Source organism: Diachasmimorpha longicaudata, chromosome 1 (genome assembly GCF_034640455.1).
Source record: "Diachasmimorpha longicaudata isolate KC_UGA_2023 chromosome 1, iyDiaLong2, whole genome shotgun sequence".
Classification (NCBI taxonomy): domain Eukaryota; kingdom Metazoa; phylum Arthropoda; class Insecta; order Hymenoptera; family Braconidae; genus Diachasmimorpha; species Diachasmimorpha longicaudata.
In genome coordinates, this window is record NC_087225.1 from 9,364,685 (window position 1) to 9,379,349 (window position 14,665).

Sequence of the window (14,665 nt, forward strand, 5' to 3'; positions counted from 1 at the left end):
AGTGGCGAAAAAAGAGCCTAAAAAATCTTCCTCTATTGGATCTGGCTTGCATTAGTTTAAAAAAATACCGAGACAATCATTAAGAGATTAATTGTTGCTTGTACGAAAAATTTTCATATAAAAACGAATTTCCTGGCAAACTTGATCACGCTTGCCGTGAAAATTGTATTTATTTTTCGCGTATTTTAACAAAAAATCCACAGCTTTTAGTCGCATTCAGTAGACACTAAATTATATTATCAATAAAATATTAAGATTTGATTTTGCGAAACAACTTATTTTATTGAAATATTTTTTTCAATACCGAAATAGTTCTGTTTAATTTTTTTAGTGAGTTTTTTAAACTACTCTAAATGAGTAACCATTGACGGGTGTGTAACTATCGCGTAAAATTTTTTTAACTTTAAATAATACTCACAAACAATTTGCTGACAATTTAATCAAGAGTATTTATGTAGATTTGGATGAGTATCATAATTAATTTCTAATTCAGACCAGTCATATATAAAAAAGTAGTTTCACTGACAGCAATGAAAAATGATTGTACTTTTCATTTGAAAGTGCACAGTAGGTTACTCTGAAATTAATTACAAGAAACATTGATGAAGAGAAAATGAAGTTATATAGATGAAGAGTGACTGTCACATTTATTTGGCAAATTGTGACGATTACAGAGAAGTGGGAGCACGAATGGTAATAGCTTTTATAAATGCCTCGTTGTGTGAACGTTACATAGGGGATCATGCCATACATTTGCATCTGTTATTCCAATATAAAAATTTAAGTAGAGATATGAACTTCTACTGATTGTTTCTATAAAAACGTTTCCATTAATTATTTTTGGTCCAACTACGTGCATAAAAGTTGTGGAATTTTTTAATAGAAATCCCATAGAATAATTTAAATACAAATTCTATTGAATGTCTATTGTAACTATAAAAATTCTCTTAGAGCTCTACTAAAATTTCATTTCTGCGTCAATGATATAAACAATTATGTACTATTATTAAGACAGATTTGAAAAAATAGTCAATCGACTGAGTTCCTTTTCTTTAGAAATTCTTGGGCGTAAATTTTCAATTTTCTTCCTCAGCAATTTAATCAATTACTCCAAATAAAATTCAAGAAAAATAATGTGTTGAAGGCAACAATTGTAGACATTTTTCCATAGCCAAAAATATGTATTAAAAACTTCTAGGAACGTTACCACCAATAAACCTTAAATAATAGTAATGGATGTGAAAAAGATATCGACGTAAGTTAGCGGCGATAGGAAAAAAGAGACCGCCCGGTGTGAGCGCATGTGCGAAGTATTGTGGGTTTGTCGGATGGTCAATAACTCGTGGACAAGGCTTCTAGTACAGCGCTAGCTGTCGCGCAGGCGTCACTTCTAACTATAGCGTGAGAATATTTCATTTTTCGTTGATAATGTCATGACATGATTGTGACTGTGGCCACAGTTTTGCTGAATGGGTGAGTGATTTCGCCATATTTTTTCCATATAGTTTAATTTACGCGGGATTATACATTTGTGAGTAAAATATTTCATAACACGTGGGACATTATTGCGTAACTACGGGCCTTTGTCGGTGATGGATCACCACCGGCAATGCTTTGGAAAAGAATTGGTGAATCGAGAAGCAAAGGGAGAAAATAGACTTTGTCTCTCTCTCTCTCTGAATTTTGGGGATATTGGATTTATGAGGGTGGAGGGATGATCCTAGAGAATATGTCAAAAGATCTTTGTAGGGGAGGCAATTCTCTAAAAAATGTTATATGGTATTTTTTGATGGAATTGGTGGTTGTGAAGGATTTGGGGATTTAGTAAAGAAGTTAGACAATGCATTTGAGTTTTCTATCTGACCTATTATCCTCTCAATAAATAAGGTTATGAAAATTTGGCAGAAAATATCTTTTGTAGGGGAGATAATTCTCTACAAAAAATGTTGATTAGTGAGAAAATAGCATTCTAGACTCACTAGGTTTGTAATGTTTTAATGGGACTCTGACGAAGGGAAAATTGGTATCAGCGAGTGTTTTTTTACCGAGTGAATTGTCAGAAAGAGTATTCCAGGAAAATATTGAATAGAATTTAATGGTTTTGTTAAATTTTATGGTTACATGACAGAGGATTAGATAAAGTTAGATTTCGAAGAGGCAAATATTTCCTGTGGAAAAGTGCCAATAGAAATTTTGACAGTAATAATGGTAACTGAAGTTGAATATTTAGTAGGAAAGTTCATCAGAGAAAAAAGAAAAAAATGTAGCAATTAATAATGAAAATTCAGTTCGTTGACCTCGTCGTTCATGGATTTCTAGCGCAAATTTCGAATCAATCAATCAATTCCAGTCAATTTAATTTCCTGATAATGAAAGACATAAATTAATCCATCTCTCTTCCGGCGAATCAATTCAATAGTAAAATGATAATCACAGAGAAACATTGGAGGAATATGACGACCTCATTGTGAAATTGGGCTAATATAAGAGCTCTGATGTTGGACCTCAAAGGTAGAAATGCATTTCTTTGCAGAACAAAATGACCGAAGTACCGAAATATCAGTTAAACAACATAAAAAACCGTGCCATTCTACTCTCGCTGTGTCATCTTTTTCATTACGTCATTTTTGCAAATAACTTTATTCCGTAGCGCTACGTATCCAACCTGATTATTATGAATATGGATAACTGACAAAAAAGTCTATGTAAAGATTGAATTTAGAACTTTAGACCAGACTCGCCACATACCAAGGTCAGGGTAAAGTGGTATGATAGGCCACCACCGACTGTTTAACGTTTGGGCACGACCCTCATTACGTTAAATACATATAAAAGTATGGCTGCAAGCAAGGTGATAACGTTAATTTCAACGAGAATGTTCCACAAAGTGCAGTTTAATAATTACTGGACTATTGCAATTACTATCCTATCCACTGCATCGCCAGTCTTGTACATAAATTATTGCACTTTTCGTCGTGCACTCGTTGCGAATATTTAATCAGGCTCATCAGCACAACGTTTTTCCCTAATTTGTAACGCGATCATTAAAATGAAGTCTCTTTATGCTAAGTGAAAATTTTGCACTGTGCCCGTATCAAACAATGTAAAGAGAACAAAAAATCTTTATAAATTTTTGTGGTATTTTCTTGCCTCTCAGCAATAATGTTCGGCAGGAGTTTTCGTAGAGTTTTACCATTTTTTCTTGTATCTTATCACTTATAATGATAAAGAACAAAACGATAGAGCAAAAGAAATATGAAAAATTATGCCCAGAAATTTTAACGAAATAGAAAATTCAATTATAATTAATCTAGAAAATATATAATCAATTGATTGATTCATTTTGTCATCAGAATATGCTTCCACCAATTTATTAAACAAATACTCATGATCTTCAACTATTCCCAGATAAACGACCGGAATAACTGACGCATAAGACTCACGTTAAACGTCAAAATGACGGGTGGAAAGACTGACGGAAGTATATTCACCTATGAAGCACTCGTGTACGCGATATCAGGGGCTGCAGTAAGTAATTCATATTTAATACATCATGCACTCCATAGTCATGAACATTATCTCGAAATGTACTTATTTCACAGGGCAGCGTCGTGGCAATGGCAACCTTCTTTCCGCTCGACACAGTTCGCAGTCGATTACAATGTGAGTTCTTATTTTATCTCTACTAGAATATGGTAGCATTGTGTCAAGTTTATTTTAACTATCGATTAATATATATTCCGGATGAAATCTGACATTGATTATTGTCATTGGCTTAATGGTTCTCTACAATTCTTTCCACTCGAAATTTGCTCTACTTCGGCTGGAAGCCGAGGGTGGTTAGTAGATTTGGGGAAAGGGCTCGATCAAAGTAATGAAAGATAAACAAAGAACTGTATTATCAATGGAACTCAGTATGGAAACTAGTCATTTATAAAAAAAATCTTTAGAATTATTCATTAATTATAATCATTCTTTTCTCGCAGTGGAAGAAGAACGTAAAGCCAAGAATACATTAGCCACAATTCGAGATCTTGTGTCAAAAGAAGGACCGTAAGTATTCATTACATTAAGATCAAATCCCCAAATTTTGTTTGAAAAATCTTGTGTCTAATAAATTATAAATGAACGGAATATTTTAGAATAAAAATTGATTGGAACCTCGACACAAATTTGACAACCAAATTATTTGAAAAAAAAAGAAAGGAAAGTAATGAATATTGAAATTTTTCAATCATTATTACAGATGTACATTATACAGAGGCATGGTGCCAGTTCTCCAGAGTCTGTGTGCCAGTAATTTCGTTTATTTCTATGCATTCCATGGTTTAAAACGCCTGAGAAACTCGAAGAATCAAACAGCAGGAAATGACTTACTCCTGGCATCTATAGCAGGTGCCTATTACTGCCTTAACTTTCTCAAAGTTTGTTTTCTAACTAAGTAAAACTTCTTATTAAACGTCTTTTCAGGTGTTACCAATGTTTTAGCCACAACGCCATTGTGGGTGGTGAATACTCGACTGAAGACACGAGGAATAGGTGGTGTTCACGAACCAAATAACAATGACTACGTCACTCTCTTGGGTAAGCTAACAATTATTCTTCAAACTTGATTAAAACAGTTGCCAAAGTGTGATTTCAATGCTCGTTATATTGCGACTTGATGATGCGATTTGGATGAGTGAGATTTCTTTTTATAGTTTAAAAATATATCTTGAAAATGTCGACGAAAATGCGAGAGTTTGACGTACGATTTTTTCCATTATTGGAGATTGAATACTATCGGTTTTAACGTTCTAATTTCCGAGATTTAAACTGAGCTTTCACAAGGTGGTAATTCAGTTATGCAGAATATGGAACATTACGGCCTTCAGAATACCTCTGCGAAATGCTATGCAAACAGACATGCTCACTTCATGAATGATGAAACCTTATGTAAATGAAGGATTCCATCGATTTTGTAATATGTAACCAGTGAGTGAATTCGATGGAAAATCATATTGAACATTCTATTGATGTTCGGGCGATTTTATTAGAAAATTCTACAATTCATCTGTGAAGAAATGTGAAAAATTCCGAGAATCGATGTCTAGGAATTTCAATTGAAATTTCTCGATAGAAAATGTTACATCGTTGTTCCTAATAAAATTATTTCTCGTGGACATTTTTTTATTTGAAAAGAATAGTGAAGCCGCAAATTACTCAATAGATTTTTCCTGAAACTAACACCAATTTCTTATTGAATTTCGCTAAATTCTCCTGTCAAGCTCTTCTCATGCCTAAATTGCTGATTATTTCTTATGTTCAGAGGGCATTGTACACATCTGGAAATACGAAGGCATCAGGAAACTCTGGGCTGGCACATTACCAAGTCTCGTACTTGTGTCAAATCCAGCGATTCAATTTATGATTTACGAGAGTATTAAAAGGAGAGTTAATACGTCACTAAGTACACCTGCATGGATTTTCTTTACTATTGGGGCAATATCCAAGGCTATCGCCACAACGCTAACGTATCCTTTGCAACTGGTACAAACGAAACTTCGGGTAAATATTGATAATCTTGGTAGAGACGCAATGTCTTAGAGAATTATTCATGAACCAATGTTTTTTTTTCTTCAGCATGGCCATAATTACAAGAATCTTCCATCAGATGCGGGAGCAATACAAATGCTTCTTTACATTTTGAAGTGAGTAAACTATGCACATAATTCGGTAATGGATTAAGGAAGAATAAATTATTTTTCCAATTTTCATTATTAAATTCACATTTTGCATTGAAATTACATTTTCTAAAAAAAAATCAAGAATATTTTCCCGAATTTAAACAATGGCAATTTCAAAAATTCAAAAAATCTCTAAAATTGCTAATGCCAAGTATTAAGACTTAAAATTACAACTGCATTTTTATAAAAAAAATTTGTCTTTCAATAGGACACAAGGATTGACAGGGCTGTACAAAGGAATGGAAGCCAAATTACTGCAGACTGTATTAACAGCAGCTCTGATGTTCCTGGCTTACGAGAAAATATCAAAATTTGTTTTCCGTATTCTTCTCCGGAATAGACCAATTCTTAGATAATTAAAATTAATTTAAGTTGTGAAGAATGACCCGAGCGACTTCACAAGGGGTATGGTTTTCGTTGTGACTTTCTATTTGTTTTTGTACAACAACCACATTATTGGTTAATAAACTATAAAAATGAGATAAAAATGAATCTGTACAGTTATTTATAGTCATACAAAAATGATAAGAAATAATTAAAAGTGCAAACTAAACTCGGACAACGCAAATCCAGTTGAAGTTTTCCCAAACATTTAAGTTTCGGATTTTTCTGGATAGTACCACTTTCAGCATCGATTAATGAATTATAAAAATTCAATGAAGATAAATCTAGTTACTTATCATGGAAAAAATGTTATAATACAAAAATAAAAATTGCGGCCGACCTGGCCACCAGGAGGTTTTCGTTCTGGAGATTGCTTCTCTCAGTTCGAGATAATCAGGAATTTTTATTGGTTACTGCACACTAAACCCTAGAAATGCAAAATCCCATTTGAAATAGGAAGCAAGAAGTTATTCGGAAGAAATCCTAGAAGGAAATGATCACCTGTTTCCGTAGGTGCGTCAGCTTCGTAGTGATATATTCATGAAGTTTTTGAATATCATCAACTGTACCCCTGATTATCGAGTCTAAAATTTTATCATCGCTTATAATTCCTTTATCCACGATGATAGATAGATGGGCTCTGCCTCCATACGTCAGAAAGGACACGCCAATACCGGTTGTCCCTCTGTTCGAAATACTTATTAAAATTTTTTGGATCAACAAAATACTATTTTGATGATTGGCAACATGAACGACAACTAATTAGATGAGTAGTAGGTTCCATCATGTCTAAAGGGTCTACGCTCAGAGGATCAACGAGAAATCTAGTGAAATCGATGAAAAAACTTTTGGATTACTTTTGAACTTCTATAAAAATATTTTCAAGCTTCCAAACGACTCTGTGAAAGAGTTCTACTAATGAACAGACGCAGAAAATCACGAGAAATCCAAGCGACAGCTAATACAGTTTCCTAGCGAATTTCCTACGGAATCCAATTTCTTTTCGTACCTGTGGGGAATCCAGAATGCAACCTTCTCCAAACTATTCCCTAAAATATTAATTTTATTCGGCCCTGGAAGATTACTAAAGACCATAGTGCTGTGACTCTTCAAGAATGGTTCTAGAATTTTCTTCGGCAAGGCGGCTGATAACCATGTCATCACCCAGTAATTAATAAGATAATCAGGACCTTGCCTCAGGTTTTCTGAACATTTAGACACATCTCGGAGTCTCTCCAGCAGTCGCCCATACTTAGAATCATCGGTTTCTTCATTACTAAGGGTCAATTCTCTTTCGTTGGCTTTAGAAATACATAATGGTAGTAATCCCACTGAAAATCGGTTCCTTAGACTGAGTTGCTTGCTTGGTGCCGACATTCTAGTTGGTATCACCACGGTTACAGTTTTCGGCGATGCTTCGTTGAGCTAAGGGAAGGATGTTTTATTTTATTTGCTCGAAAATTAAGCACATTTTTTAGGTTTTTTCATATCACTTAAGCCAAAATTCTGCATGAGAAAGCGTTAAATTGACACAACATCCCTCACGTTTTCAAAATAACGATGAAGATTATCGGATAAGGCAGCAAGAACGACATCTCCAAACCTCGTTCCCGTTGCGTTCTTGATATCTCGAATTTTAACGAGAAGTCCAGAATCACTATCGTCATCAAGAAAGTCACCCTCCATCCAGCAAGATATAATTTTCTCGCCAGTCAATGGAGGGCCGTGAAGAGCACTGCAACGAGTGGAATTCATCAATCAATTCCTAAAGTAGTCTACAACCGCGGTGGATAAAGAATAAAATTTTCTAGTGTTGGTCTTCATCAACATTTCACTTGCTAGCATAAAAATAATTCTCTTATAATTCATGTTAGAAAGCGAAATGTTAACAACATACCTGTTGTCCAAGCAATGAAGCGCTTGCCCAACAAGACAAGATGGTATCGACATCAACCCAATCATGCCACTTCCAAAATATTTGATACTCTCTAACACTTTTTCATAAACTCTAGGGACAATATCTCGTGTTTTTACGAAAATTCTCTTAAATTTCTCAGTAACCTGAGGAACTGGTGTGACAGTAAACGGCATGGAAGCCTCCAACAAATCATCAGTATACAGTATGACCCTGTTCAATGACTTCGAACTAATATCATCAGTTGAATTAGCAAAGCTATCAGGAGAAGTAATATGTCCCCCATTAGTGACTGGAGAACCTGGATCAATGATAATGTCAACTTGAGACTTCGAGTTAAATTCAGAATCAGCAATAGCCTCCAGTAAAACCCTCAGCAGTGCAACTCCATCTCCAACAGCGTGATGAATTCTAAAGACCAAGGGAACTTGTCGAGGGCTCTGAGGATCAGAAAGGCATTTCGGGCAGTGCCTGCCGACAAGAATCTCCCAGTTTGCCTTGTGGTCCCCAGGAAGTTGTTGATTACAGATATTGCTTATTATTTGTCTCAGGTGTCCATTGTAGATGTTTCCACAGCTCCCCTCACAATCATCTTCAGCCTCTCCAAGCCATCTGATTCTCTTCTCCAAGTTAATGATACCGTCCGCCTTTTTCCAGTAGAAGTATCCGTACTTCTGATCCCTCAACCAGCACAACTTGTCGTAATTCTGAGATATTAGACGATCTTGCACGAGTCTCTTCAAGTCGTTTATTATTCCTGATGGATCTGGAGACATTTTGGGTTTTATCTCGAGAATCGCCAAGACATTGATAACAGAATAAGCATGCTCATCTTCAACAGCCCAAACACAGTCGGTTCCTTCTAAAAGACCACCAAAGTCATCACCCTCTGATCGTTCCAGGATCAGAGTAATGAGTCGACGATAGAGGAAGCATGCGGTCAGAAATAGTGTGATGAAGGGAGCGAAGAGGGTGAAGATGATTATATTGAAGGCCCAGGTGGCTGCTATTTTCAATTTCATATCCAACATTCTGCTGTCCTGCGGAGTTCAGAAATTATGTTGGCACGAGATGACTTTATTCCGGGAGTTAACAGGAAATGCTTTTTCCAATATCGTGGGTGAAACAATTTCATAGAATTTGCTAGACAATTCTGTTGGATGTTCATTGATTGTTCGTGATCGATATTTTCTGTAAAAATCTCTTCATCTGTATTTTCCAAGTGTTTTTACTCTATTCTTCCATTTTCTTCATTTAGTAAATCGAACAAAAAATGGAAGAAATTTTTCATGAAGAGGTATTTAGAGAAAATATGTCAATAAAATGATTGTATTGCAAAAGACCGATCATGTGTTTATATTCATTTAGATTTCAACATGATTTTTTAGCAAATTCGCAAAATTTTTCAACAATTTAGCTTCATCGAAGAAGTAACGATGAAATGAAAGCCTTGAAATTAAAAATTCCTTCGTAGATATCCATGATAGTCGTCTGAATGATTTTCGGAACCAAAACGATAAATACCTTAATAGGGCCGATTCGAAAATCAGCCAGCCACGCAATCAGCAATCCCGTAAAAATTCCCAATTTTGCTGGGTTATCAAAAATACCACCTTCCTCAGACTGTCCAGTCTTGGTAACATTTTGAGAGAATGCAAGGTCATAGGTAAGTGATGCATTTTTAAATGTTATCCATATGAAGTCCCACACTTCATTAATCGACGCGAGAGACGCGTTCTCAGTATTTATATTCATCTGTATTTAAATAAACTAGATCAGTGATCCCGAGTGTTTGTATAAAAAGGAAGATATGACTCCTCTTACTTTGGAGAACCAAGAAGACGCACTGATGAATATTGAGTAGAACACTGTCAGAAACTATTATCGCAACCCTCCTTCATTTATATAACTTGTGAAGCTCCTCATGCCTTTATTGGCCTAAGTCTAATGGAATTACCATTGCATCAAGACAAAATATTTAAATATCATAATTGCATTAAGGAGATGAACTCTTTAAATCAGATTCGATGAATGTAGTCACTCGCCTATTGTCGAATGTTCAGCGAAATTCATAGCAATTGAGAGGATCAGAAGGATTTAGGATTCAACTGTTTCATTCTTCACAAAAATTTAACTTCAACCATCAGAAAGTGTAGTTTTTGCATAACTTGAAATTATTAAGTCATGTTGAAAAATGCACTTTTATCATTTATTATATAATGTTTTCAACGTGTTGATGTCATTTGATGAACGCAACTAAAATTTTAAAAGAGGAAAAAATACAATTTACAAACATAAAAGTTGTAAATAATATTCAGTAACCAGAACTGGAATGACAATGTTAAAGTTTAAAGTGTAATAAAAAAAAATATCGAAAATTGTAACGCTGTTTTTAATTCTGGAGAATAATAGAATGCCATCGTAAAAATTCTGTGTCAGTACTGTTGTGAACAAATCAATACCAATGCACAATGAGAGTTATTATCTGTCTCAAGGGCATGCATATGTATAACTGTAAGCGCTAGTTTGATTGATTTAATACCCTTGACACTAAGTTGCGGAATAGAGTGAGTCACAAGATTCAGTTTCTAACATAAAAACAAATGTATTTCTAATTCAACTCAATTATTTATTCATCATATGTAACAGGTTCATCAGCAATCGTTAGATACTTCTTCAGAGTTTTGTTTTTCCGAATGTTTCTTTTTCATTAATTTTCAATAGTTTTTCTTCTAATGCGCGCATCTGTAATTGAAAAAATCGCGGCGAGATATTCGCAAAAATTATACGAAAATCGTGTAAACTACGTCAACGAATAAGACTTTATGTAAAAAATCATTTGCTATTCAACAAATTATAACAGGAGTATAGAAACAAAAAATTTTCACCTTAAAATTTTTTTCCTTCAATTCAATATCTTTCGCGTGAATCTGTTTCCTCAAACGTTCATTCAGAGTCAATAGCGCATCATATCTGTGAATGGGAATTCCAGACAGATAATTATGCATTGGTATTTCGTTCGGAATAGGTACGAAGAAAATCTCAGAGATTAGGCGTGGGAATAATGCTTGATGACTCAGCTGAGTCAAAGACGATTTGAATTGTTTTACGTCTTTGCTACTGAATTAGTCACATTTTTTTGCTATGAATCGTCTATTCGCCATTTATTTCCTCTAATGTAATAACGCTGCAAATTGTTCAATCATAGGCGACTTAATAGAATCCCATAATGAACATGTAACACGATGTTTTACAGAATGCACTAGCCTATTTGTCAATGAAATTTTTTTCGTACATGATAGGAATGATATAACGCTTTAATCATACTTCTGATGCCATGTCCGATTAACCTGTTTTGTTAAGTTATCCGGGAGTTCATCGTTTGTGATATTTTTTCGAAATAAATCTACAAATAAAAATGTTACTATAAATCTCATGCCTTTTCAGACGGAGACAAATATTCAATAAAAATTACAGAACTCGCCATTCACTCACTGATTACGAAAACATCTGGGAAAATTTACGTGAAAGTGTCCTAATCGTTCGTAATTTAATAAAAGGCATAATTTAAATTGAATAGTTCTCGTCATACATATTATCAGGATTTTGATTAAGTCCTTACTTAACATAGTATCATTTTTATTTGCCGCATCTTTCAGATTCTTCTGTAATCTCAAATTCTTAATCTTAATGTTTGAGACTTTAAAAGATTGCTCGACTTGAAGACTCTGGGATATTTTCATCGATGAATCGAGGAGATAGATAGTCTGACGTATCTCATTTATTTTCTTAATCAATTGATCACATTTGTTAGAATTATCAGAAGGCATTTTACAAGTCACGAATAATAAAATTAATTCAAAGGTTATCTCATTTCACCCTTGAATAGAATAATTAATCTAGAATCGAGTACTGGGGAAGGATATTTTCAAATGTTAATCCATAAATTATGACAAATTATATATCAGCATTTTTGTATAATAAAACATTGATACGCTGCAGCGGGAGCGGTTTTTAAAGTAAATAACCACCGAAATTCGTAAAAATAGCGCGAAAAAATGTGATATTTAATTAGATTCAATCGATCACGTTTCAGTTGTCATTTTCTATTAATTAAAAAGAATCATTAAGAGAGATGAACCGAGCCTTTGGAGACTGTTAAACCGCGAAAATTTATAACGGTGGCGCATGAAATAATTTTCAGGCCGTACCTGTAAGTAAAGCAGGACGCACACGAGTATAAGGGACATACGTGTGGTTAATAAAGCAGGGAGTGTATAAAAGCGCCGGTAACACCGAAGGGTGGTGAAAAACGTGCAAATATATGTATATATATGCAAAGGAAGGAAGGCAACGAACGACTGGGCGAGCCCTGAGGAATACCCGACAGTGTTAAGGGAAGATTTCCGGTTTTAAACACCGATGGAACCCCCGATTTAGCTCCTCAAAACTAGTTGATAAATTATTCTATAAGAAGTTCTCTGATGGCTTCCCCTAAATTACTGATTACCGATATAAATCTCTAATCAGACATCGTAGATTGTGAAATAACAGGTCCTTATCAATCACGGTTTCATTGATCGATGATCATAAATCATTACCCCGTTAACGATCGTTTCTCTCAATAAACACGAAATACGTTTTCATTGCGAATCTTCTTTTCTCAATAAAGAAAGTCTTTATGATTTTTCCAAGAATAACTCATTAATGAGATTAATTTCTAATTGAAGATAAGAGTCATAAATATCCTGGCCATGTCAACGAAAATTTCAATTATTACATTATCGATCAATATCTTTGAAAAAGACTAGAAGAACTTTCCACCAATAGATGAGATTCCCTATAAAAAATATTTATAATAATATTTTTCTATGTTAATTTCATAATTGATAATTTCGTCTTTGTGTGTTACGAAATTGAAAATTTTCAAGCAGTGAACAATTATTATCAATTATCTCATTATTAATCAACTTGCTGCATATGAAAAGAGATATCTAAACTTTCTCTACGGAGTCAAACTGAGGAAAAAAGTCCTCAGACGTTTTTTCTAAAATGCTCATCTGGAGCAGATAATACGAAATAAAACAGTTTCTTGACCCCTATCTACCTCCCCTTGCTTCCCTAAATCCCATAACATCTCATACCGTCTAACCTCTCGACGAATCTCATCCGTGACCTCACGTCATCCCCACCCACATCCCCTCCCTTTAAAAATGTCAATAATTCTCATCCCCACAATCCGCCTGATCCTCTCGATTATCCGTGCAACGACAAACAGCACCCCCAAAAAATCTAGTAAACTGAGAGAAGGGACTAGTATGGACGGACGAAGAAACCTCCCCCCCCCGGCCCCTTCGCGCAGCTGATTTTCATAGGGACTTTGACATCTTGAGATTCCGAACGGTACAGCAATAATGGACACCTGGAACAATGGATTTTGATAAAACCATCTCCTAGCGCCAATATCTCTTGACTAAGACGCAATGCTATTTTTTTATAAATGAACTTCTATCTTGACGCTCGAAAAAAGAATCGGAAGGGATGAAAAAATTTGGGCATTCAAGTTTGCCAGTCTAATTATAGATATGAATGATTTATTCATAAAAATTGGAAATTGAAAAATTGTGTCAATTTTGTTTCATGTGAATTTCTGATTGGTGAACGAGTATTTGGAGGGGGAGGGGTGTTAAGACCAATAGCTTTTCCCCTCAACCCCCACTAAAAAGCTGATACCGCTTCCCCTTCAATACCGCAAACTGATTCTTGATAGCTGCATAATAACTAAATAATTGAATACTATCAGGGAGTGAATGAGAAAGGCTTTCATTGATAACAGAGAGAGGAAAAGTAGTCAACCCCACCCCGAAACTTCAAACTAAATAAATGCAGTTGAAAACAATTATTCATTCAAAATAAAGTATAATCGATAATAAATAAATCATTGATTAATGAGATAGTGAAAAAAGGAGACAATTTCTGTTTTAGCTGTGAAACTGCAATTTGCAGGATTGTGATTGGCGGAGTGGATGTTGATGGAGGGGAGAGGTGACCAATTCCCCTTAAATCCCTGCTAAACATCCGCGGATTCTCAAATAATAGATAATTATTCGTTAATACTTTCATTATTCTTCAATAACAATTATTCAATTCAATGACAGACCAAAGGCAATTAGTGTTATTTTAACTGGCAACACAGAAGGTGCAGCCCCCCTCCCCCCCACTCCACGGCTCCAACAATGAAATAAACTGAAATTTCACCCTCGAGTGATTATTACCCAATGAATATAAACGATAGGCGTAAAATTAAATAATTAATTGAGAGAAAATTGGAGAAATTGCAGTGTTAGCTGGGAGGCTGGAATGTACGACTTCTGATTGGCGGAGCTCGTCTTGAAGGAGCAAGGAGGGGAGGATTGCTTGCCCTTTAACCCCCACTCCTCTCCTAAACGGCTAGAGCCGACACTTCCACACCAGAAAATTGATTTTTGATAGATACATAATAGTTAATTAATTCAATAACAGAGGCGCACTAATTCCGGTGATTTTAACTGACAAGAGGAGAGGTGAAGAAAGGAGAAAGTGGTCATTTCACTCCAGGCACAAACAAACCGGCAACATCGACTGACCGAATAGTAGATGT

General features: G+C 35.0%; 3 protein-coding genes across 4 annotated transcripts in view; 1 reads left to right on the top strand and 2 right to left on the bottom strand.

Moving 5' to 3' along the window:
* Positions 1-14,665, bottom strand: part of LOC135164200 (uncharacterized) — a 109,793-nt gene that overhangs the window by 60,073 nt on the left and 35,055 nt on the right. The gene's annotated exons all lie outside the window — the stretch shown is intronic.
* On the top strand, positions 1,315-6,214 carry LOC135164069 (peroxisomal membrane protein PMP34). Its single transcript, XM_064124133.1, has 9 exons — positions 1,315-1,473; positions 3,409-3,528; positions 3,603-3,663; positions 3,987-4,053; positions 4,247-4,395; positions 4,471-4,584; positions 5,309-5,547; positions 5,623-5,690; positions 5,935-6,214. The coding sequence occupies exons 2-9, from the start codon at positions 3,457-3,459 to the stop codon at positions 6,080-6,082; spliced, it is 918 nt and encodes a 305-aa protein (XP_063980203.1). The 5' UTR covers positions 1,315-1,473; positions 3,409-3,456; the 3' UTR covers positions 6,083-6,214.
* On the bottom strand, positions 5,913-9,968 carry LOC135160253 (uncharacterized). Of its 2 annotated transcripts, none has more exons than XM_064116635.1 (7): positions 9,850-9,968; positions 9,550-9,780; positions 8,008-9,065; positions 7,656-7,845; positions 7,120-7,535; positions 6,612-6,795; positions 5,913-6,537 (listed from the first exon to the last, which is right to left on the bottom strand). In XM_064116635.1, exons 2-7 carry the CDS (start codon positions 9,778-9,780, stop codon positions 6,514-6,516), a joined length of 2,103 nt encoding a protein of 700 aa, XP_063972705.1. In that variant the 5' UTR covers positions 9,850-9,968; the 3' UTR covers positions 5,913-6,513. The 2 variants fall into 2 exon arrangements, with proteins under 2 accessions (XP_063972705.1, XP_063972795.1); XM_064116725.1 differs by having other exon boundaries at positions 9,550-9,795; positions 9,850-9,870.

Coding starts and splice junctions, on each gene's coding strand:
- LOC135164069 (XM_064124133.1), top strand. CDS start 3,457: ATGACGGGTGGAAAGACTGACGGAAGTATATTCACCTATGAAGCACTC. Junction 5,548..5,622: donor TGGTACAAACGAAACTTCGG/GTAAATATTGAT, acceptor TTTTTTCTTCAG/CATGGCCATAATTACAAGAA. Junction 5,691..5,934: donor ATGCTTCTTTACATTTTGAA/GTGAGTAAACTA, acceptor GTCTTTCAATAG/GACACAAGGATTGACAGGGC.
- LOC135160253 (XM_064116635.1), bottom strand. CDS start 9,780: ATGAATATAAATACTGAGAACGCGTCTCTCGCGTCGATTAATGAAGTG. Junction 7,846..8,007: donor CTTCATTGCTTGGACAACAG/GTATGTTGTTAA, acceptor CACTCGTTGCAG/TGCTCTTCACGGCCCTCCAT. Junction 6,796..7,119: donor GCATTCTGGATTCCCCACAG/GTACGAAAAGAA, acceptor TATTTCGAACAG/AGGGACAACCGGTATTGGCG.